At 43.7% G+C, this 23,815-nt stretch overlaps 1 protein-coding gene across 14 annotated transcripts; it reads left to right on the top strand.

The window, feature by feature from the left end:
• The first annotated feature begins 253 nt into the window (after positions 1–253).
• On the top strand, positions 254–23,726 carry LOC147017150 (ornithine decarboxylase-like). Of its 14 annotated transcripts, none has more exons than XM_085846560.1 (13): positions 3,303–3,399; positions 3,531–3,690; positions 3,833–3,923; positions 10,589–10,739; positions 10,823–10,996; positions 12,223–12,395; positions 12,514–12,648; positions 12,753–12,834; positions 16,145–16,228; positions 16,358–16,409; positions 16,604–16,707; positions 21,202–21,410; positions 22,670–23,726. In XM_085846560.1, the coding sequence occupies exons 1-13, from the start codon at positions 3,322–3,324 to the stop codon at positions 22,767–22,769; spliced, it is 1,593 nt and encodes a 530-aa protein (XP_085702686.1). In that variant the 5' UTR covers positions 3,303–3,321; the 3' UTR covers positions 22,770–23,726. The 14 variants fall into 14 exon arrangements, with proteins under 14 accessions (XP_085702694.1, XP_085702693.1, XP_085702686.1 ...); XM_085846557.1 differs by having other exon boundaries at positions 3,305–3,399; positions 16,358–16,505; XM_085846558.1 differs by having other exon boundaries at positions 3,306–3,399; positions 3,531–3,677; positions 3,899–3,969; positions 16,358–16,505.
• The last annotated feature ends 89 nt before the right edge of the window (positions 23,727–23,815 follow it).

Genomic DNA, 23,815 nt, shown 5'->3' with positions numbered 1-23,815 from the left:
ACATGCACATAGTCCGTTTGGCCCAGGTGATGTCGATCGATGTAGTCTGCCAATTATTATTTTAAATATATCAATGTTCTCAACTGACAGGTAGATATCGGTGATGCTCAGCGCTCATGGACTTTGCCTTTTTTGTAATTTTTTTTTTCCTTTGGCCCATGACACATATCGGGTGGAGACATTTTTCTGGACCATCCCTACAACTGCGTACAAATCGACCAACGCTGTGATTCGCACATCATGTATAACAGACTTGTAATTACATAATCCCACCCATTCGGAGGCAAATAAAGCACAATGATCCAGGCACTCATGTTAATCCACACATTCCACTGGACTCCTTAAAACACGGTATGGATCAACTTTTTTTTTTTTATACATATACCATTTTCTATACTACAAGTGAGCCATTTGTCTGTCTGTCTGTCTGTCTGTCTGTCTGTCTGGGTGTCTGTATCGCAATTTTTCCCAGTGATTGCTGAACGAATGTTCGTCAGACTTTCACAGGTTCATCAGTGACTGTCGAGGAGTGTTCAAGGCAACAAAATTTAAATCTCTCTTTCGTGCCGAAACCTTTGTAGTTATGTGAAAGGTCATATTAAATGATCTCTGACCCCATTCCTTAGTCGGTTTAGGGAAGTGTTTTAGGCACCCACAAAAAACATAGAAAAAAAACAAAACAAATTGATTTTTTCAAAATGCCAACAGGTAGACACCCGCCAGAAAATGTTGTTGTAGTTGTTGATGGCACCGTTCAAGTGGAAATGGGCTTCATCACTGAACCAGATCAGGTTGATCCAGTTTGAGTACCGTTCCATCTTGTCACTGAGACAATTGCACATATCAAGTCTCCTTCTCATGTCATCTTGACTCAGTTTTTGCCTAATAGAGATGATTTATGGGAAAAGCATCAGTTCCTCAGTGAGGATACATCAGACTGATGTTGGTTTTGATACCGAGCTTCTGGGAGCGCCGGCGGTGGGTCTTCTTGGGACTGTCCACTGTAGAATCCCACACGACGTCGATGTTGGCTTGGCTCTTGGTGACTAATGATGGCCTGCCACTGTTGCCCTTGCTCTGGTTGTCACTGTACCCTCATGCTCAAAATGTTTCACAATACGTTGAATGGCACAATTCGTGGGTCCATCACATGTTCTAAAGTCGAATTCCCGGCAGAACCTCCGTTAGGTGTCTACAAATGATTTAGTCTCGTACCACAGAGCCACCATTTTTGTCTTCTGCTTCACTGTCGATGGCATAGTTGAGCTATGGAGCTACAAATACCAGAAAACAAATATCACGACAACATCACCAAATCCTGAGAAGGAAAACAGTACAGGTCAAAAAACAAAGAAATGGCAGGAAGTCAAAGTTGTCTCAATATTTTTGAAACATCCTGTATTTAAATGTTGGGCTGGCAGTACAAGTGGCCCTTTCGCTAGCCTTGGTAGAAGGTATGCACACTCACCTCTGAACTGTTTGACCTGGGCTCAAATCTCGACTACTGTATACTGTTACTCGAGTGTTTTGCAAGAAGTGTGATATTCATCAGGGTGTGTGCCGTGATTTGGATGGACATTAAGCCGGGTGTCCCGTCTGCCAGCATGAGTTGGTGGACGTTAAAGATTGATCCCACGGTGTCCTTCATGAAGAGGAGGCGAGCTATCACCAGCATCATGAAAAAAATGACAAATTCCTGCTCAAACCTACCTCGTCAAACGTCAAGCTGAGCCAGCCGGTTCGTGAAAAGCTTGGGCCAAGTTTTCTCTGCCCAACCCCACGCGAACGTTGGAATAATTGGCCGTGAAAGAACAACACGAAGGGCGATCGGATGTCATGATCAGCCACAATCTATTATAAAAGGGCTGGCATGATGGCCGAGAGGTGTGCACACTTTCATCTAAGGCCTAAGCTGTCTAGTCTGGGTTAGAATTCCGACCGAGCTATAAACTGTCGTCCTGGTGTTTCACAGCCAGGGTGATTCATCAGTATCTGTGCCATTTGATGGATGTTAAGCCGGGTGTCCCATCTGCTGGCATTATTTGGTGGACTTTAAAGATCGACCCCAGGGTGCCCTTCGTGAAGAGTAGGTGAGCTATCGTCAGCATCGTGGAACAAATTCCAAATTCCAATTCCTGCCCGAACTACTGCTGGGAAGACAATGGAAAACCACCAGTATAACCCATGCTTAGAAAGCTACTTGGGTGGCACTGATGCTCTGTGGAGAGTTTGGAGAGTGTATGTGTGTGTGTGTGTGTGTGTGTGTGTGTGTGTGTGTGTGTGTGTGTGTGTGTGTGTGTGTGTGCGTGTGTGTGGGTATGAGAGGAAAGAAGTGGGGGGAGAGAGAGAGAGAGAGAGAGAGAGAGAGAGAGAGAGAGAGAGAGAGAGAGAGAGAGAGAGAGAGAGAGAGAGAGAGAGAGAGAGAGAGAGAGAGAGAGAGAGAGAGAGAGAGAGAGAGAGAGCAAGAGAGGGAGAGGGCAAGAGAGGGGGAGCGTGAGAGGAAGAAGGAGGGAGAGTATGACAGGGAGAGGGCAAGAGAGGGGGAGTGTGAGTGAGAATGAGTGAACGTTTTCATTCCCTTTTATTAAAGGAAAACCATTACCAAACAAGAGCTCAAGTGAGCACAATATCCGCCCGAACAAGAAGGTATATACAGAATTGTGCCACTACATGGAAAACAGCATCCTGGTTGCCATGGCAACCACTTTAGATGACGAACGTATGTCGCGACACACCGTCTCCACAGTCTGTATGTATGTACCAAATATGAAACGTGAAAGTTGAAAACTTTGGGAGTTAGAGTGTGGACAGGAACGGACGGACGGACAGACTAACAGACAGACAGACAGACGGACGGACGGACAACTGGTATGATGGTATGACAAGCGATAGTGATGACTTCGTGCATAATAATAATTTTTCGATTTCTTATGCGCATTTATAGATAAACACAATGCCCCAAGTTATGATCGTTTTCATATTAGACGGTGCATAAATTTAGGTAACAGAGTGGCGGTATGCTCCGAACCAGGAAGTAAAAAAATTTTCTCTCTCTTCTCTTTTTGTTTTTCCTTGCCACGACATTGCGAAAAGATAAAATACGTTGGCGCTAATTGAATAATTGGGTATTAAAACTAAATTGCGAATAATTATATAATCGTAACTGCGAATAATATGCCAACTTCCGGGCCACGCATGTAGGGGCACGCGAGAGCGAGGAAACGGCCTGTGTGGTTGTTGTTTGTTGCTCACGGTTTGAATATTTATTTATTTATTTATTATTATTTTTTTTTTTTTACGGGCACGTACTAGTTTATACCAATGATGTGGGACTCCAAGCAAGTACCGGCGAATATGTTACTTACTATAAGTGTTCGTCAGCAACAGAATTCTTCCAAGGTATGTGAACCCACTGACGCATGTGACGTGCCGAATCTACTATCGTGAGGAGATTGACTGAGGTAAAAAAAAAAAATCGGATCAAGTAGTTTCGAACAATGATGTTGTGTGTGTGTGTACGAGTCGAGCAGACCACGACGTACAGATTCGTTCCTCCAAATCAAGATTGGCAGCCGAAAATCTGCCGGGGAAAAGATATTCCATCATGTTCTGTGGTGAAATCTGGAATATTTGGTGTGACGTCGCGAGATCCCGCATGGTCGTGTGGCATACACAAAGTACGAGGCGACGGTAATTGTTTTTAATAGGTCGATTTAATTGTGTACCTGATCACAAGAATCTCACGAACAAATTCGTCAGGATTTATTAAATTATGAAATCATTCATCGTGACAAAGTAACTGCACTTCTGTGACAAAATGATACCTTCTCAGCTCACGTAGCTAAAACAGCGACCGCTGGTGAAGACGCGACCGATGTGGATGTTTTCTGTGCTGCAGCGTACCTTGGAACTACAATTTATGTGTACGTACCAGAAACCTGGCGAGAATGGTGCATGGACGTGGAGCAGGTACGGCCCTGAAATACAATTACTGAAGCAATGTCAAATACCCAAGGGCACACACGAGGATATAGTCCATCTGTGCTGCTTGAACGACGAGGTGGATGCTCACAATTACAAATTGTTTGAAGCTGCGAAATCCAGAGTAGAATATGTCACTGTTCCAGGTAATGAACGAGCAGTCAGCAGTGGAGCGGTTGCTGAACAAGACTTAAAGAGCTTTCTTTATACATCCAGAACTTTCTCGAGCTGGATTATTCACGACGACAAATCTGGCCATAGGTCTACAATATGATGTTTGTATCAATATTGATGTTGAAGATGGGCTACTCAATGGTGCTCCTTGCACCATACAAAAACTTGACTATCGTTCGGTAAGTTCAACAGTACCTGACTTACTCTGGGTGAGATTCGACGATGAAAAAATTGGAAGAGCGCAACGTACATTACCAGCCCGGTATCGATATAGTGTGGACTCCAATTTTTGTCGTCCGCCGTGAATATAATTTCAACAAATCGCGTTCAGCTGGAATCCAATTTCCTCTTCGGCATTCAGCAGCTAAAACGATCCACCACTCCCAAGGAGACACGATGAGGGAACTTGTTCTTGATCATACTACGTACCTGGTACAGTAACATAGCTCACTCACAATATATAGCTTCCAGTCAAGTGACAAATATGAATGGCCTACATATTGTAAATCTCAATGCTACGAAAGTCCAATGCAAACTGAAAACAGACTTTGGATATAATTACAGTAGACAAAGATGTACAAGAAGAGATGAAATGAAACAACTCATCTATACTCTTCCTGAAAATGATACCACGGTGATCTTCCAAAATGCAACATCCTTTCATGATCATTGGCCCGACTTGGTTGCGGATCTGAATTACTTAGCCGCAGATGTAATAAGTATAGCTGAGAGTCGCCTGTTCGAAAATGAAAATAGTTCCAATTACCATATTGCCGAATACCAGTTGCTCAGATGTGACCAGTCTGAACTAGTTCCCAACTGTCGACCACCTCATGGCCTTGCCGTGTACATTAGGAACAATATAGCTACACTCGACTCAGATAACTTCACTTGTAAAGATGGAGACTGGTACAGATTCACGCTAAACATGAGCGGTAATTTACTTCAGCTGGCATTCATGTATGTATCCTTCAATTTCATGGACCAGATTTAAACCATGTGTCATGATGGATAAGATATGACGGATAAGAATAACCCGATCTTAGTTATGGCCGATTTCAATGAATTTGCTGCCGCTGCCTGCATTAAATTCCTATCAGACAAGTATGGTTTGACGCAGTCACGAAACCGACAACTGACGACAGCAAATTAGACTTGGTCTTCACCAATTTAGACTTGTGAGTCAGGTCAGGTTCGATCTGTGACCTGCTACAGGTACCATGTAAACCTGTACTAACCTGTTCCATGGTCGGGTTGTCGGCGACTAAACCGTCTCCCCGACCAGGTTTTGTGGTGAGGGGGGTGTTTGGATATGGACACCCAGCAGGATTAAAAACAAAACCTGTCAAAGGGCGGAGGAGCTCCTTGTGAGCCAACGGCCATTCATATCTAGTGCCCAACTGTGTCTACAGACGTCCTCCTGCAGTTGGGTTACTTCTTATTAGGAGGTTGGTGGCAGGATTTGCACTCCGGCCACCGTAAAACGCTTCATTCCGCAAAACGTAAAAACGCAAAAAAATCTGAAAACCCACTCCGTGGGAGTATCTCCTGTGCAGCTTCCCTTCGCAAGGCAGCTCACCGGATGACGGGATTGGGGCAAAGCCTTCGGGACCCCCAATCTTTGATCGGAGGGAAACCACGGGGTAACATCCCTGGGTCAGATTGCGGGAGAGTGTGTCGGAGTGGTGCTGAGGTGTCGTCCACCAGACGGCGGTCTCCTTGGGTTAACCTGAGGCGGTTAACACCCTTCAGGTGGGTGCCTGGAATGTCCTATCCCTATGAGAGGATGATCACCTGTCTCTGTTATCATCTGAGCTCAAGCGTTTGGACATCGGGATTGCAGCTCTCTCTGAGGTTCGGAGACCGGATTGCGGCGAGATAATGGTGGGTGGTTACACCTACTATTGGTCAGGTCGCTCTGATGGTTACCATACCCAAGGAGTTGCTGTAGCTGTGTCCAATAAGCTGACCCCAATGATAATTGAGGTAACACTGGTCAACGAGCGTATTATGAGATTAAGGATTCGTCACTCCTTTGGTGTCATTTCCCTGGTCTCTGTTTATGCTCCGACTGAGGCGAGTGATCTCACCGTGAAGGAAGCATTCTACGCCACACTCGAGTCTGTGGTTGATCAGTGCCCCAGACGAGATACACTTCTAGTCTTGGGGGATTTCAATGCATCGACTGGAACTGATAGGGACGGTTATGAGGTGTGTGTTGGTCCCCATGGGTCAGGAACTATGAACCAGAATAGCACTAAGTTCCTTGACTTTGCAAGAAGTCATGGACTTAGGGTGGCTGGTTCATGGTTTCAGCGCCCACAAGCTCATCGCTGGACTTGGTATTCCAACGCTGGCGGTGCGGCAAAGGAGATTGACCATGTCCTCATTAACGGTCGTTGGAGGATGATCCAGAACTGCAGGGTCTACCGGAGTGTTCAGTTCCTCAATACTGACCACAGGCTTGTTGTAGCAACTCTAAAGCTGCACCTTAAATCCTGGAGAATGGTACCATCCCAGCCTAGGCTGGATGTTGCCAAGCTCAGGGATGAGAGAGTAGCTGAGGAGTTTGCGAACAGGCTGAGTGGACACTTGGGGGGTCTGGGTGCTTTGGGGGGTCCTGAAGAGTTGTGGAGCGCCTTCAAGACCACCGTCCTTGATGTTGCCGGTGGATGTCTTGGAACTCACCACAGGGCAAAGAAGAATTTTGTCTCTCGAGGGACACTGGATACCATTGATCAGAGTCGCAGAGCTGAGCTGTTCAGGGAGCTGAGGCGTAAAACTGTACGTGCACTGAGGGTGGACAAGGAGGCCTATGTGCGAGGAATCTGTGAGGGGATAGAGCATCACCTGTGGACAGGTGATTCTCATCCCGCTTACAGGGGAATTCGCGCATTACGTTCATCCAAGCCCATCCCTCGGAGCACTGCAGTTCGAGCAGAGAGTGGTAGGCTCTTGACAGAGGAGTCTGAAGTGAAGGCCCGCTGGGCCGGTTACTTTGAGCGGTTGTACCAGGCTGATCCCCCAGCTGTCGAGTTGGACGTCAAGGGTGTTACAATCCCTGTTGCTGACCCTCAAATCAACTGTGGTCCACCTTCGCTTGTGGAAACACGGGCTGCGGTGAACCAGTTGAAACGGGGCAAAGCTCCAGGGATCTGTGGCATCCATGCTGAACTTCTCAAGGCTGGTGGAAATGCTGCACTCGTGTCGTTGCATGCAGTTTTGTGCTCTGCCTGGAACACAGGCATCATCCCAACTGACTGGAAGAGGGGCCTTGTTGTCCCTCTCTGGAAAGGGAAGGGTGATCGCCAAGACTGCAACAACTACCGAGGGGTGACGCTGCTCTCAGTGCCGGGCAAGGTCTTTGCTCGGATAATTCTTGATAGGGTTCGCCACCATCTGCTTGAGCACCAGCGTCCAGAGCAGTCAGGCTTTACATCAAAGAGGTCAACGATTGACCGTATCCTTGCCCTTCGTGTCCTCACCGAACGCAGACGAGAGTTTCGGCAGGGGCTGCTTGCAGCCTATGTTGATCTCTGTAAAGCGTTCGATTCAGTGAATCGAGATGTCCTCTGGAGGATTCTTGGTCTTCGTGGGGTGCCACCAAAACTGATCGATCTGATGTCTGAACTCTACTCTGGTACTGAGAGTGCTGTGAAGTGTGGTGGTACCATCTCTGACTTATTTCCAGTTGTTACTGGAGTTCGTCAGGGATGTGTACTTGCCCCCACACTTTTCAGCACTTGTATGGACTGGATTTTAGGGAGGATGTCGGAGAGATCAAGCTGCGGTGCATCGTTTGGGAATGTCAAGATCTCGGACCTTGATTTTGCAGACGATGCAGTCATCTTTGCGGAGACTTTAGACATCCTTTTGGGGGCCCTCGAGGTGCTGAATGAGGAGTCGGAGCCGCTGGGATTATGGGTTTCTTGGGTCAAAACTAAGATCCAGGCTTTCGGTGACATCTTGGATGCTGCTGTCCTGTCTGTGTCTGTTTGTGGTGAGGATGTTGAGGTCGTGGAGAGATTGACTTACCTTGGCAGTGATATTCATGTCTCTGCTGGCTGCGAGTCAGAGGTCAATAGACGTCTGGGTCGGGCCTGGGGAGTCATGGATTCACTGGATCATGGGGTGTGGCGCTGCCGGTACCTGTGCGGTTGGACGAAAGTCCGAGTCTTCAGGTCCTTGGTACTTCCAGTCTTGCTCTATGGGTGCGAGACTTGGACTCTGACCAAGGATCTGAGACGGAGACTTAATTCCTTTGGTACCAGGTCTCTTCGGAGAATCCTTGGCTATCGCTGGTTGGATTTTGTGTCCAACGAGCGGTTGCTGAGAGAGACTCGGATGAGATTTGTTACCTGCATAGTCCGTGAGCGTCAGCTGCGGCTGTATGGACATGTGGCTCGTTTTCCTGACGCTGATCCTGCTCACCAGATTCTCTCAGCGAGGGAGTCTCATGAGTGGAGGAGGTCAGTGGGCCGACCACGTGACTCATGGTTGCAGCAGGTTGACCATCATCTCAAGGAGATGGGGATGGGCCTGGCATCTGCCTGGGGGATGGCCAGACGGAGGCCCCTGGAGTACCGGCGGAAAGTGGACGCAGCGACGCGCTGTTCTGGCACATGCTCCCATACCTGACCTGACCCTCACCAATATAAGTTTAGCATCAATCAAAACCGGATTGATTGAAATGTGTTGAACCGATCATAAATTCATTTGGTCGAGTATCAATTTCTGATTTTCTTACTACTATCAGCACTATTGAAACTGCTGTCAGGATTGTTGACAAACTAACTATTATTGCTATCAGGACTGATCATAAAATATTGCTGTCAAGACTTCATAAAATATTACTTTCTCTACTGGTCATAACATATTACTATCATGACTGTTCAAAAATATTACTTTCAAGACTGTTCATTAAATATTGCTACCAGCACTTTTCATACAATATTGCTGTCAAGACTGTTCCCAGGTTAGATAATTAATAAGTCTTGATGAGTATGAAGTTCATTCAGACCAATTAATCCTCAAAGTCTGAAAACTCCAAGAGTAGTCGTAGTTTTTGCTTTTTGTATGGTATAATGCTTCGATGGAACAATGTCTACACCTTATCACAGCGTTTTTTTTCTTCTGAATTTTGCCCAGGAAGAAAGATAATGATTATTAATGAGTATGAAGTTCATTCGGGCCGGAATAAAAACAATGAATGTTAATGAATATATCCAATATCGATGAAGTCGGAACTGACCAGGGCCCATGGGCCGTATTTTTTTAAATAGCGTGAACAAACTTTGGTGCATCACGGGTGATGAAGGTTGTGGTGAAGTTTCATCGAAATTGTGTGTGTGGTTTCGGAGAAGAAAGCAAATACAGATTTTGATGGGCAACTCCCCCTCCCAATAGACCCCTACACCCTGATTTTTTTTTTTTTTATGGTGTGAAAAAACTTTGGTACATCACAGGTGATTAAGGCTTTGCTCAAGTTTCATCGAAATTGTTTGTGTAGTTTCGGAGAATAAAGCAAATACATATTTTGGGGGCCATACACTCCCTTAGACCCCGATTGTTTTATTTTTTTAAATGGTGTGAACAATCTTTGGTATATCACGGGTGATGAAGGTTGAAGTCAAGTTTCACCGGAATTATGTGTGTAGTTTCTGAGAAGAAAGCAAATACTTATTTTGGGTGGCAAACACCCCATGACCCCATTAGACCTGATTTTTAAAAATGCCATGAACAAACTTCGGTACATTCAGGGTGATGAATGTTGTGTTAAAGTTTCATTGAAAATGGATGTGTAGTTTCAGAGAAGTTGCAAGTATTGTGGAGAGACAGACGGACGGACTGACGAACGGATGACACGCCGTCCCATAAGCTCCGCGGAACTACGTTCCAGGTGAGCTAAGAATTGAGAAAGCACACTGAAACTCGAACTTTTTTTGTAACTTATCATAATAAAGCCATGTACCAAGTTTCAGTTGGATGTTATGGGGTCTGGGAAAAAGTCTAAAAAAACCACAGGTGGGACGGACAGACGCAGAGCAAACCTATAGTTCCCTGAAGGTGAAACCGGTGGGGGACTTATAAAACTGGGCACAACAGCTTGCTTCATCTTTCTTTCATATGCAGCTTGAAGCTGCTGGGCTGCATCATTGGCTAAGGGGCACAGCTGTGCCGCTGATGCAGTGCCCCCTGTGAGTCAGGGCAGGGATTTGTAATTTGTTCATAGTGCCAGCAATAGCTCGCCTATTCGTCGCAAAGGACACTGAGATCTTTAACACCAACTAATGGCGGCAGACCGGACACCAGTTTAACGTCCATCTCAGGCGAGACAGCATAGAGGGAAGTGTGCGTTCCTGTAGGCCATCTTGTCAGCCCACCACGTTGCTGATTTTTATTTAATTTCTTCTTTGTAATTTTTTTGTTACAGAGAGAGCAGGTACGCATCTCGCAGGAGGACTACAAAAAAAACCAAGGAGGAAATGAAGCTCCCAAATCCTGCTGAGCTGGGCATCAGATTACTAGAAAATGGAATCACATCAGCAGACTTCTTGAAAATCAAAATGGAGGAATTTAATTTGGTAAACAGTGATTTGACATTTGAGCTTGCTCGAGGAAACGGTTCATTGCATGTCGTTTAATCACTCGTTCTAATGGTCCACAGGACGAGAGAGATGCATTCATTGTGGCGGACATGGGAGACATTGTGCACAAACACCTGCGCTGGCATGAGGCCCTACCAAGGGTTGCTCCATTCTATGCTGTGAAATGTAATGACAGACGGGCTGTTATCAGCACTTTGGCCTGTTTGGGGGCAGGTTTTGATTGCGCCAGCAAAGTGAGTTTGTACTTTTGGGACTTTACTGATTGTCTCTTAGCTTTTTTCATACTTTTTAGACAGTCAGCATAATTATTACTCAAAATTTCTAATTCAACCTTGAATGCGATAGGATTTGCAATCCTGGTAATTCATTTGTTATAAGCAATTCCTTTAAGAACTCATTCTATTCTCGAGGCATTGAACCAGAATCAGCGGTGTAATGGTTGGAACGTCGGCTCTGAGTCTGGGAGGTTGGTGATTCGAACCCTGGCTACGTAATATTAAAGACTTAAAAATGGTGCATGATGCTTTGACAGCATTTATAAAGAGATAAAGTACGGACAAGCAATCATAGGTTGTGAAGAATGCACAGATTCTGTGCAGCTTCTGTGGCTGCAGCAAATTGTATTTCAAAATAAAACCATGAGAGAAAGGCCTTGCAACGCACCTCAGACTATGCACCCGATTTGCATGACCCAGTGGCCGGAATCACGTTTATGGTTGGCTAGTCGAGACTGGTCTGAGCTGTACCACAAGGCCCACGGGCTCGACAAGCGTACCTGTGTAGCCTCAATCACATTTTGTACTGGCTCACAGAACACTTAGTCTGAGGTGCGCTACGATGCACTGTCTCGTTGCTTTGGATTTAATCTCCTTCATGTTTAAAGGTTGAAGGTCTGCTCCTGTTTATAGGTGCTGTTTATAGATGTGCAATATAAATATGAAGCAGACCGAGTCCAAAGGTAAAAAGCTCTCTCCAGTAATCCAAGCCTCGGAATCGTGATTTGGAAAATCGATTACGAGGATTACAAGTAAATTATGTGCAGGAGGAGGCCATTCGGCCCATCATGCCTGTACCACACCAACACCAGATTTAATAAATCCATCAATACCCCTTCCCTTCATGTGCAGCCTTTTGGCTGCGACACTGGTACTCATTTCACCAACCTCAGAAGGATGTTTCAACCCCCTGGTGTTAATTCAGTAGCCAACAGGGCTTGAACTCAGGACTCTCGGATCCCAAGCCACCACCATAACCGCTAAACCAACACCAGGTTAATGGTTCAAAAGCATTTTACACCCTTGTGATTTAGGTCTTGTTAATGAGATTGGATGAGTTAGCCAATGAGTTCACCCTCACCTTCCACTTTTTGGAACAGTCAGGAAACTTTATCCTTGCAGTAAGACTCGTGAGTAGCTGGATATAGTTTCAGGAGTGCACAATACTAATTGTTTCTTCACAGAATGAGATCAACATGGTACTGAACCAGGGAGTACCTGCTGAAAGGATCATCTTTGCCAATCCCTGCAAGCAATCCTCAGATATCAGAGAAGCTGCTGTGCATGGTGTACATACCATGACCTTTGATTGTGAGGATGAGTTGGTGAAGGTTTCTCAAATCAACCCTACTGCCAGGTATTCATTTACTCACTAATCATTCACAATCTCAGCGAAAGGGGAGGGGGGGGGTTGTCGGGTCGGGGAGACATGAACGCTTTGCGGGTTTCCACCTGTATTCTGTTTCTTGTCCCAGACTCGTGTTGCGCATCGCAGCTGACGACCCAAGCGCATTGTTCAAGTTTGGCAATAAATTTGGAGCAAGTTTGGAAGACAGCAAACACCTGCTCCATATGGCCAAAAAACTAGGCTTGGAAATTATTGGTGTCAGGTATGGAAATGTGACACAAGGGAAGCAAAACTCTCGTTGCACGATTGCAAATGAAGATTACTTGAGAAATGAAAGGAGGCCGCTTAATAAACCCATTTTTGCAGCTTTCATGTTGGAAGTGGCAGTAAGGAACCTGAGGCATACGTCAAGGCCATTTACAGTTCGCACGATGTCTTTCATTTGGCTGTAAGTACAAACGCAAGTCGTATTTATGGTTTACTGCTCACATGTTTGTTTTATCAACAAACATCTCTTTTCAGTTCACCACCTACCTTTAATAATCTTCACCCTTTGCTCTCATTGACCCAATAAATCCTTTTCCCTCCGAGCCACTCCACCACTCCTCCATATCCCCTTCTCATTATGTAATATGTTTGTGCATCTTTTTTTGTCAGCCTGTTTGTCCCCCCCCCCCCCCTTTGCTCCCCTCGTCATTCTGCCAATAACCCATCTTCATCATTGTTTGTATGCAGCAAGTGGTTGCAGGTAAGCATCAGTTATTGCAGGGGTGTGGCAGTGCCACCTGTAGGTTAGGGCAGGAATATGGAATTTGTTCAGACTCGTCTGCTCTTTGTGAAGAACACCGTGGGATCTTGAACATCCTGGAACTTCATTGTTGCGTTGGATTCAGTCTCCATGTCTAAAGGTTGAAAGTCTGCTCCTGTTTGTAGGTGCTGTTTATAGATCTGCAATATAAATATGGAGCAGACTGAGTTCATAGGTAAAAAAAAGGTCTCTGCAGTAATCAAGGCCTCGGAATATTGTCATTTGGAATATAGATGATGGAATGGTTCAAAAGTATTTTACACCCTTGTGATTTGGGTCTTGTTAATGAGCCTGGATGAGTTATCCAATGAGTTCACCCTAACCTTCCGCTTTTCGGAACAGTCAGGAAACTTTATCCTTGCACTAAGACTCGTGAGTAGCTGAGTATAGTTTCAGGAGTGCACAATACTATTGTTTCTTCACAGAATGAGATCAACATGGGACTGAACCAGGGAGTACCTGCTGAAATATACCATATACTATGTCAGTATATGGGCCACAAATAGAAAGGACTGGGGCAGAGAAGCAGGAATTCAGGGACGCACTGCTGAGAATGATGGGAATGGTTGAGCTAGACGTGATGCTGTGCGTTGTGGGGGACTTTAACGCGCATGTAGGAGTCACAGAACTTGGTGAAGAGGAATTTGTTGGAAAATGTGGTTGGGGAACAAGGAATACAGAGGGTCGAGAGCTGGTGGAGGTGGTGGTGCGAAATGGGATGGCCATAGCTGGTTCATTCTTTCAAAAGCTGGAAAGCCACAAGATTACCTATAGGAGTGAACAACATAGAACAGAACTGCATTTGGTGGTGGTAAGGAAGTGACAGTTGTGGAGGGTTAGGGATTTTAAGGCAGTGGTGGGAGAGCATGCTACCACCCAGCACAAGTCTGTGGTGTTTGTGGTATGGATGGAGAAAAGGAGGGAGGTTAAGAGTAGGGGTCAAAAGATTATTAGGTGGGGGAAGTGGAGAGGAAATGTCATTGTTGAGTACAAGGAGAGGTTGAGGGTGAGGTATGAGCAACTGAGCGAAGAAGTGGAAGGTTTGGAGGAAGAGTGGAAGAAGTATGGAGAGGCATTTAGGGGAAATGCAGAAGTTTTGTGTGGCAAGAAGTCAGGAAAGGGATAGAAACCAGGTATGGTGGAAGGAGGAGGTTTGGAAGAGGATAGAGAATATTAAGGAAGGGGGAGGAAGCCAGATGGGGGGTTGCTGCACCTGTATGGGCAGAATAAGAAAGCAGTAAGGAGAGCTGTGGATAAGACGAGAAATGATATGGACGAAGGTGTCCAAGTCCAACAAGTTAGAAGAGGATGGTGGGAGGAAGAAGATATACAAGTTGACTAATGACAGGGATGAAGATGGGAAGGACATGAAGAGGGTTGGGGCGGTGATCAAGGATGGTGGTGGGAGGCTATTGACAGAGGCGGGGGGGGGCAGTGTTGAAGGTGAAGGAAGGATATCTCAAAGAGCTGTTGAACTGGGAAGGTAGCAACGGCGAACTGGAGCTACCGTGTTATGTAGAGGGGGATTGGATGGGAGGAACGGAAAGTCATGAATCGGGATTATGGGAGGAACGGATAGTTGAAGGTGTAGGAAGGATATCTCAAAGAGCTGTTGATCAAAATAGATCTCAATGTGTGTGCGCCATCTGTTGGATGGATGTTAAACGGGTGTCCCATCTGCCAGCATTACTTAGTGGATGTTAAAGATCCCACGGTGTTCTTCGTGAAGAATGGGGGCACTGCATCAGCGACACAGCCATGCACCCAGTCAACTTTGCTCCCCAGCAGCCTTATCCTGCATATGAACAAATAAGATTCATTATAACACGAAAATAAACATTTATTATACTAGTGCATGCCCTACGTGCATACGTGCGTGGCCGTACGTGCAAAAAAAAACAAAAAAACATTTCAAATCGCGTGCCAGAGACAACAACCACACAGGCCGTTCCTTCGCTCTCACATGCCAGTACATGCGTGGCCGTACGTGCAAAAAAAAAACAAACTTTCAAACAACTACACAGGCCGTTCCTTCGCTCTCGAAAACGACGACTGGATTGGGGCATTGTGTTTATCTATAAATGCGCATAAGAAATCGAGAAATTATTAGAATACAGTAAGTCATCACTATCCAGAAGTCCGTACGATGTAACCTGTAATGGGGAACGCACTCTAACTTGGCCATAACTTGGGAACCACTTGTCCGATTAATTTCAAGCCTTTTGAAAGGCAAACAAACATAGATTGCTGGAATTATAGATAGATAGAAGATGGATACTGTGGGTGCAAAACGCCAAGCAACGTGTCCTGTCATTGGTAACTCAATGGCGCCCTTTCCCCATCAGCCACGACTATGCAGCAACGTGTCCTGTCATTGGTTTGGTAAATAAATGGCCATAACTTGGGAACCACTTGTCCGATTAATATCAAACGTTGAAAAGGCACATCCTCAGGTCCCCAGCAATATACCTGGCAAGTTTCAATTAGATCGGACTAGTGGTCACAGACAAACAGACAGACAGACAGACACACACAGATTGCTGGAATTATAGATAGATATGCCGGAGGTGAGTAATAATAATAATATGAGTTCACTTGCAAGTAATTTCAACACAGGAGGAGGTCATTAGGCCTATCGTGCCTGCATCATGGTTGCTTGTCCCTGCTCTATCTTTTTAAATGTTGCGAATCAAGAAAGTAAGCAGCACATACCATTTGTAAGTCTCGGTGTAGGTAAGACCCGGCCAAGGTTCAAACGGCTCACTCAGACTCAGAGCAGATACCCAAACTATATTACACCACTGACTGGTATTATCTATTCTTTGAAACTTTATCCATTCTCGGTTGACTGATTGTGATTCTTTTTAATATGGTTTCTCAGGAAAATGAAGTACAAGTACATTTTGTTTGGCTTGAGGATGGATGATAACCTCATTTTTTTATAATGCAGAAGAAACTCGGGTTCTCCATGAAGCTTCTGGATATTGGAGGAGGATTCCCAGGGTGCGACAACGATGGGCCGAAGTTTGAGGAGGTATGTCTCTTTGTAAAGAATTCCAGCCATCCTGCTGTGTGCTTCCTGTATGCTTATGCTACTTCACGACTGTCGTTGCGTGGCTGCGCCCATCGGTTCCTTACATGAATGTGCCCATTGGTTGTACAGTTTGCTGCTAGATTGAAACCAGCACTGGACCTCAAGTTCCCCAGAGGCTCAGGTGTGAGCATCATTGCAGAACCTGGAACTTTTTATGTGATGTCTGCCTTAACCCTCGTTGCGACAATAACCACCAAGAAGGTCCATATAAAGGACGGTAAATATATATTGATTTGTTTAAAGAAAGATCAATATCAGATTAAATTTCCATATACAGTAAGCTCATCTATCTGCACACTTTCCATTTCTCCACAGATGATAAACGGATAATGAAGTATTACTTGGACGATGGATTATATGGTTCTTTCTGCACTCATCTCTATGATCCTGAGGTTGTGATGAAACCCATTTCTTTCAAGGTGGAGTTTCTTTTATTTTGATCTCTAATACCATTCGCAATGTATTCAAATTATTTTAAGGTTCCTTCTGTGAATCGATTATTACCAAATGGAGAAGTGTCCGCCTGTCCATGTGTGTCTCACGCTTCATTCTGAAAGGGTTCCTGCTCTCATCTATATATTACTAAAACTCTCATCTTGTATGTATGTATGTTCCCGAAATACAGCCAAAACGGTACATGATAGCGCAAAAATTTTTGGCCCACCTAACTCACCATTCTCCTGCGGTGTGCAGTATCAAGTTTCGTTCAAATTGGGCAATGAAAAAAAATTATTTAAAAAATCAATTCCCAATTCAGTCAAGTACTCTTCAGGAGTATTTGATCAATGCAAACAACCTCAGCAGTATAGTTTGCTGGAGCTATCTTTTTTATTTTTTTCTTGAAATGATTTACTTAAAAATCTCAAACATTTAGTATAGACAAAGAACAATTTATTTTTAAGCATAAAATAAACCGCCATTTTGATATAATACTTCCGTGTTCATTAATAAATAAAATTGTGTTTAGAAGATTACACACAATAATTTCTTCGACTTTCTTTTCTCCGTTTTTTTTTTCACATTGACACGCAATATCAAGTTTCGTTCAAATCGGGCAACGAAAAAAATAATTTAAAAATCAATTCCAGATTCCGTCAAGTACTCTTCGCGATTATTTGATCAATACAAACAACCTCAGTGGTATAGTTCACTGGAGCTATCTTTTTTTTTTTTAATGATTTTTTTTATCAACCGCTGTCACAACGGGAACCCAACGGGTTCACGGGTCGTCTAATAGAATAATAAAAATAGGACCACTGGATCTGCAGCTTATCTGGGCCCTGGCCTAATGTAACCCAAATCTGGTAGCATTCTGACTGGTGGGTCTGGAGAAGAAGAGTTTTTTTTTAAGGAATTAATGTGATTTTCCCAAAAGCTGACCAAGTCAGCCATTTTGACGCACTTCCGGTCATGTGATCGGCATGACTTCCGCAATTTAATTTATATCTCTACCCTGGCCTAATGTTGCAATCCAAATTTGGTAGCATTCTGACTGGTGGGTCTTGAGAAAAAGATTTTGGAAAGCATTTGCACGACCGCCATTTTGTCACACTTCCAGTCACGTGATCGACATGGCCTCCACAATTTAACATCAGGACCCTGTCGTAATGTTGTAACCCAAATTTGGTAGCATTCTGAGTTCTGGAGGACAAGATTTTTGAAGGAATTTACACAATTTTCCCCAAAATTGACTAAGTTGGCCATTTTGTCACTTCCGGTCACTTGATCGGCATGACTTCCGCAATTTAACATCCCTACCCTGGCCTAATGTTGAAACCCAAACGTTGTTGCATTCTGATTGATTGGTCTGGAACAGATTTTGGAAGGAATTTGCACGACCACCATTTTGACACACTTCCGGTCACATGATCGGCATGGCCTCCACAATTTAACATCAGGACCCTATCTTAATGTTGTAACCCAAATTTGGTAGCATTCTGACTGGTGGGGCTGGAGAAGATTTTTTGAAGAAATTTACCAGGTCGGACGTGACCAGAAGGTGCTTTGCAATCCCTGTTACCAGTCAGGAGAGGAACGTTGCTGCCAAATTTCAGCCGGATCGGCCCAGCGGTTTGGCCGGAGAAGTCCAAATAAGAGACGGACGGTGCGTGATGACAATACCTTATCTGGAATTTAAATTCCCGATAAGCTAAAAATGGTACTGTTGGAAAGCTAATCATCGATTCACTTTGAACAAAAATTTGTGTCCATTTAATCATAAAAATGTCTGTTTTAAAAGCTCTCTTTCTGCAATTGAAAAAGAAGAAGCAATGGGAGCTTAATTTAGCGGTTCTAACGGTAGCATTTATTATTCTATGACAACATTAACCCTTTTAAATGGACATCTGAGGAGCACACAAAATGGTATACAGTATTGTAATATGTACTTCTTGAAGCAAAAGAAAAATAGAATACTACATGGAAGGAACATACAAACAACAACAACAACTTATTTTTTCTGATTCTGATGCACCATACTCTGTTACAGAGCATCAGGTGCTGCCGAAGCAATTTATTGGTCAAAATTATACTGGGTGGTTTGCCCTTGCCTTCCCAGCATTATTTAGGGCATGAATTGGTTCATGGTGACAGCGATAGCTGCTCGACTCTTCGCGAAGGACACCATGGGGTCTTTAACGTCTATCAACTAAAGCCAGTAGATGGGACGCCCAGTTTAACGTCCATACGAGGGATGGCACACATTGAATCATCCTGCCTGTGAAACACAGCGATGACAGTTCATTGTGGGGTCGAGATTCAAACCCAGGCTGGACAACTTAAAGGTGATTGTGCATACCTCTAGGTCACCCAGCCAGCCGCAACAACCACAAGTTTCCCTTCATTCTACATCCTCATTGAGATTCACAGATAGACATGCAATATATTTGAATTCTGCAGTTCAACATGCTGTCCTTTCGTTAAACCCATCAGCGAAGCAATGGTTATATGCATCGATACTAACAAAACATGTTTACCAAATTCTTCTTATAACTTTCCTAACGAATTTTCTTGAGGAAAAGCAAGGGCAAACCAAGTTTCAGATCTTCAATTTCATATTACCTCGAATAATGATTTGTGTTTGGTAAAACACCGAGTTAGGAATTTGGTAATGCGACAAAAAGAAGTCCTCTCCGTCAGTGGAAGCACCCGAAGGACATTCTTTGGCTAGTGATGGCACACAGTTTATTTATTGAATTGCTTGTTATCTGACCTAACCTTGAGGAATTTATAGAATATTAATGATTAGCCCCGTTGGACTTGGTCTAAAACAGGGCTTATGGATTTGGTCTCGATTTTCATGTCCGTGCGCGTGTGGGTCCGCAATCATATCTCGGGCATGCATGGACTGATTTTATTCATACTTGGCACAAAGACAACAAATGATGATATACATAAGCACATTAGTTTTTTTTCGAGATCAGATCCAAAATGGCTGACTGGCAGCTATTTTGTTACTGAAACGTCTCCCCAACCATGTCTCGGACATGCATGGTCTGATTTTGTTCAAACGTAGCACAACTACAGTACATGATGGTATACACTTGCACGTCACTTTATTTTGCTATTTGATCAAAGATGGCCAACTGGTAGACTGGTGGCCATTTTAGTTGTAAACTAGAAGGGCACTTGGTAGAGCGCATACCTCCACCACATAATGCCTGAACCACGAGAACATATCGGGCCCAATAACTATTTTTAAAATATCATGCTATACAGTACTATATCGGTTTTGGCCCTATCTCTGAATGAAGTATCATTAAAAAAATTAAATAATTATCGTATCCAGATCTGGATTTTCACCAAAATTGAATCAATTCGTCCTTGCCACACACCCAACCTGTCCACCAAGTTTCGTCCGAATCCGTCCACAACTTTTAGAGATACCGAGCTATGTATCGGTTTAGCACTATGTCTCAATAGTGAAGAATCACTGAAAAAATTATCATATCCGGATTCCGATCTTCACCTTAATTCAATAAATTCTTCCTTGTCGTACACCCAACATGTCCACCAAGTTTCATCCAAATCTGTTCACAACTTTTTGAGATATCCTGCACACAAAAAAACAAGAAGACGTCGTGCAGAGCACAATGTTTGCAAAATCCATAAAACAAATTTGACCTCAAAAATAATTGGTGGTTGAATTCAGTGACCTGATATGAAAATCCTCTTCAAATTTCAAGTCAATGGGATGAGAATTGAGGATTTTAGAAATACCGCCCAAGTTGTTGACCTTTTGGTCCATTTTGACCTCAAAAATAATTTGCTGGTTGAATTCAGTGACCTGAAAAATAGATGCTCTTCAAATTTCAAGTCAATAGGATGAAAATTCAGGATTTTAGAAATCTCACCTAAGTTGTTGACCTTTGGCCTATGTTTACCTTTTGATCTCAACAACAATAGGCTTCTTCCTGTTGACAAACTCCACCATGTGGCGAAGTTTCGTGAAGATCGGTTTAAAATTGTGCCACATAGGCGATAAACAGACAGACAGAAAGGGGTGAAAACATAACCTTCACCTTCAGTGGCAGAGATAATAAATATAGGCTTGGCCTTTAACACCATCCAGCAAAATGACTAAACCAATGGGAGCTATGATGTTTTATATCTTTTTTTTCCTTGTTTTAATTGCAGTAGAGTATCTCACATTTGGTGGTGAAAGAAAATAAGGAAAGCTGCTAATCGCTCTCCAGTTCCTCTCTGTTGTGTTATTCTTCCTCTCCTCCTTGAATATGTCCACCTTCCACTTCCATACCCCTAGAGACCTACACCCTCTTATTAAAAAACACGTGATGGCCAGTCAGTTATCATCATCTTGTAATGTTTTGTCAGAAACAAAATATAAACTAAATGATTGTGTTGATCTCATGCTGGACCGTTCAAGTTTATTGCTTGCACTTTCGTAACGGCAGGGTTCTGATGAGCCGATGTTTGAGTCTATATGTATGGGTCCCACGGGTGATGAAAAGGACTGCATTATAAGCACTTGCTCCCTGCCAGAGCAAAGTTCTGGAGATTGGCTTCATTTCAAGGACATGGGTGCTTACACAGTCTCTACCTACACCTCATTTGGTGGTTTCACTCCATCCCATTGTGAGGATGTCATCGGACAGGACGACTGGTAAGACGACTAACACCCATAAAGAAAGTGGGATCAATTTAAGCCATTCAATAATTAGTGGTCGAAGATATTATCAATTTGTGTATTTCCTGTTTTTTTTTTTTTTTCCTTTTCAGGTCATTGGATTTCTTTGTCCCACAATGACTCTCACATGGGTTGTCATGGTTGTTTTTCTTGTGCTAACCTATGCGTTTTCCCTTATATGGCTCAACGTCCTTGTGCTGGTTGCACCCTACCCTTGTTTCATGTTCTCCCTTTCTCCTTCAGGTCCTGTTTTTATTCCTGTTTACTTTCATTTCCCCCCTTCCATAATGGAAGAGCAAGGTAGACCCAACAGTGGGACAAACATCAAGGGAATTAATGGACAACAAAAGAGAAGAGGGCAGAAACACTGAAACTAGCAAGTAAGAGAGTTGGGTGAGGGAAGGTTAATAGAGTCAGGGGGTCATGAGGTCAGAATTTGAGATGACCAGAGATGGTTGGTGGGGCACTGCTTGGTTGAAATCCTGGAGGGGACAGTGAGGCAGAACAGTCTCTGAATGGCATTTCCATAGGTGTGAGAAGCAAAGAGTAAAAGAGTGAGGTGTGCATTCAGCCTGGATTTCGGAATTTTAATAAGGCCTGGTGGGGAGGAGTTACTGCTGGAACATGTGCATGTTGGAGTAGATAGGGATGTTGGAAGACTGAGACAGCAGAGGGAGTATTGTTGGACAATACACGGTAGAAAACCAAGAGTTCACTGACCTGTCTGTGATGTGATAAGACATTGTGCTTCAACCTTTTCATTTTCTATCCACCACTCATTTTTAAGCTTTGTATCGAAAAGGTGATCAAAAATGGATAACACGTTTTTTTCGGAAATATATATGGTGCGGCAGCTTGACAATTAATCACCTTCCACGTTTTGCTGACTCATTGGACATGATTTAAGGGGACCCTCACACGTAGCAACGTGGATCTGTCCATTGCATGGATTACAGAAAAAGAAAATGATTACTGAGAGACGGATATGAAGCTTCTCCATGTGCCTGTGTTTTCATTTCGGCCGATAGTAACTGTTGCTGTCACAAAGTGTTACTTAACCACTTGTATTTCACAGCAATGAGTGCATCGTGGTTTGTGCCCTGCAGGCTTATGAGATTCCCCACTTCATTATAAGTATAATAAGGAATTGTAAAAAGTGAAGAAAAAAATGAAAGAGTACCATAAAGGAAATTGCAATAAGTTGTTCAGCTGCTGATGCTGTTCCACATTTTCAGGCAAACCTTGCAAACCCTTCCCGAAGATCTGAGGACACTTGTTCCTGTGGATGCCACGGGCCTTTCTGTGCCACTGTCGTGCTGTGTTCAGAATTCCTGAACAAATTGAATGCTGCCATAGCAAATCTGAAAATAGCATTTGAAAATTTGCTTCATACCAGAATCTATACTGTAATGGCATATGGATATCAATTTGCCATTTCTCTGGCTACATTTCCTTGTATAAAATTATTCAAATTATTCTCTCAGATTTCATCACCGTAATTCACGTTATCAAGTTGTTTAAAAACTTTCTTTGTACAAGAAGATTATTTGTAATACCGAATACCTCCAGATGGTGCCATACGATACACATTTACATCGAGAGAATTGGGGTCTTCCCTACCGACCCCCACCCTCAGATAGGCTACCCCAACAGACACCTCACTTGTGCTACCTTTGGCAACATGCAAAATTTGGTTGGATTTGATTCAGTAGGTTTTTAGTTTTTGAAGCTAATGTAAACAGACAAACAAATATACAAATTCACTTGGATAGATAAGAGAACAATTGCTGAGATGGAGTTTGTTTATGGAAACTTATGACTCAAAGTGTTCATCTCCCAGGAGAAGAGAATGTGATAGCTGATGCCTTGTAGCCGATGTAACAGGGCATTTGGCACAACAGTGTTTGTATCCCATTTCGTTCTGTGCTGTATAAAAATAGCTGTGCAGGAAATGTTTGTGTATTATGAGGGGTGAGAAGAAGTTTCCCTGGAGTGAACGTTTTTCTTTCCGAAGAGGGGGCGGGGTGGCATGTTATGCCCTGGATTTCCACCGGAGGGGATGAGGGTCTTAACCAATGTAATGCAGATTTAAACTTTTAATGCACATAGAGTGGATATCAATTATATTTAATGGTTGGTAGGACATGCTAAGCAGTTATTTGAGAAGGTCATAGTTTTGGTATTGCCAAATAACCTCCTCTATTTCCCAAGTCTGTGGTGCTCTTGGTAAATATGTGCAATGCATGATGTTTTTCTTTTTATTAAAATCAAAATACTTCAGGGATAAAAGCACTTCTGCTCCTACCACTTACATACCCAAATCTGGAAATATAACATGCTCTCTCTATATGTACAACAGAAAGAAAGGAAAAAAAAAAACC

Source organism: Eptatretus burgeri, chromosome 11 (assembly GCF_056783735.1).
Source record: "Eptatretus burgeri isolate ZD-2024b chromosome 11, Ebu_testis_v1, whole genome shotgun sequence".
Taxonomy (NCBI): domain Eukaryota; kingdom Metazoa; phylum Chordata; class Myxini; order Myxiniformes; family Myxinidae; genus Eptatretus; species Eptatretus burgeri.
The sequence above is the reverse complement of the archived record's forward strand: the minus strand, read 5'-3'. Positions and strand labels throughout refer to the sequence as shown.

Excerpts from the sequence above, each read along its gene's own strand:
- LOC147017150 (XM_085846557.1), top strand. The coding sequence starts at position 3,322 with ATGATGTGGGACTCCAAGCAAGTACCGGCGAATATGTTACTTACTATA. Across the intron at positions 3,400-3,530 it reads AGCAACAGAATTCTTCCAAG|ACCACGACGTACAGATTCGT; the intron begins GTATGTGAACCC and ends CGAGTCGAGCAG. Across the intron at positions 16,708-21,201 it reads TGAAACCCATTTCTTTCAAG|GGTTCTGATGAGCCGATGTT; the intron begins GTGGAGTTTCTT and ends TCGTAACGGCAG.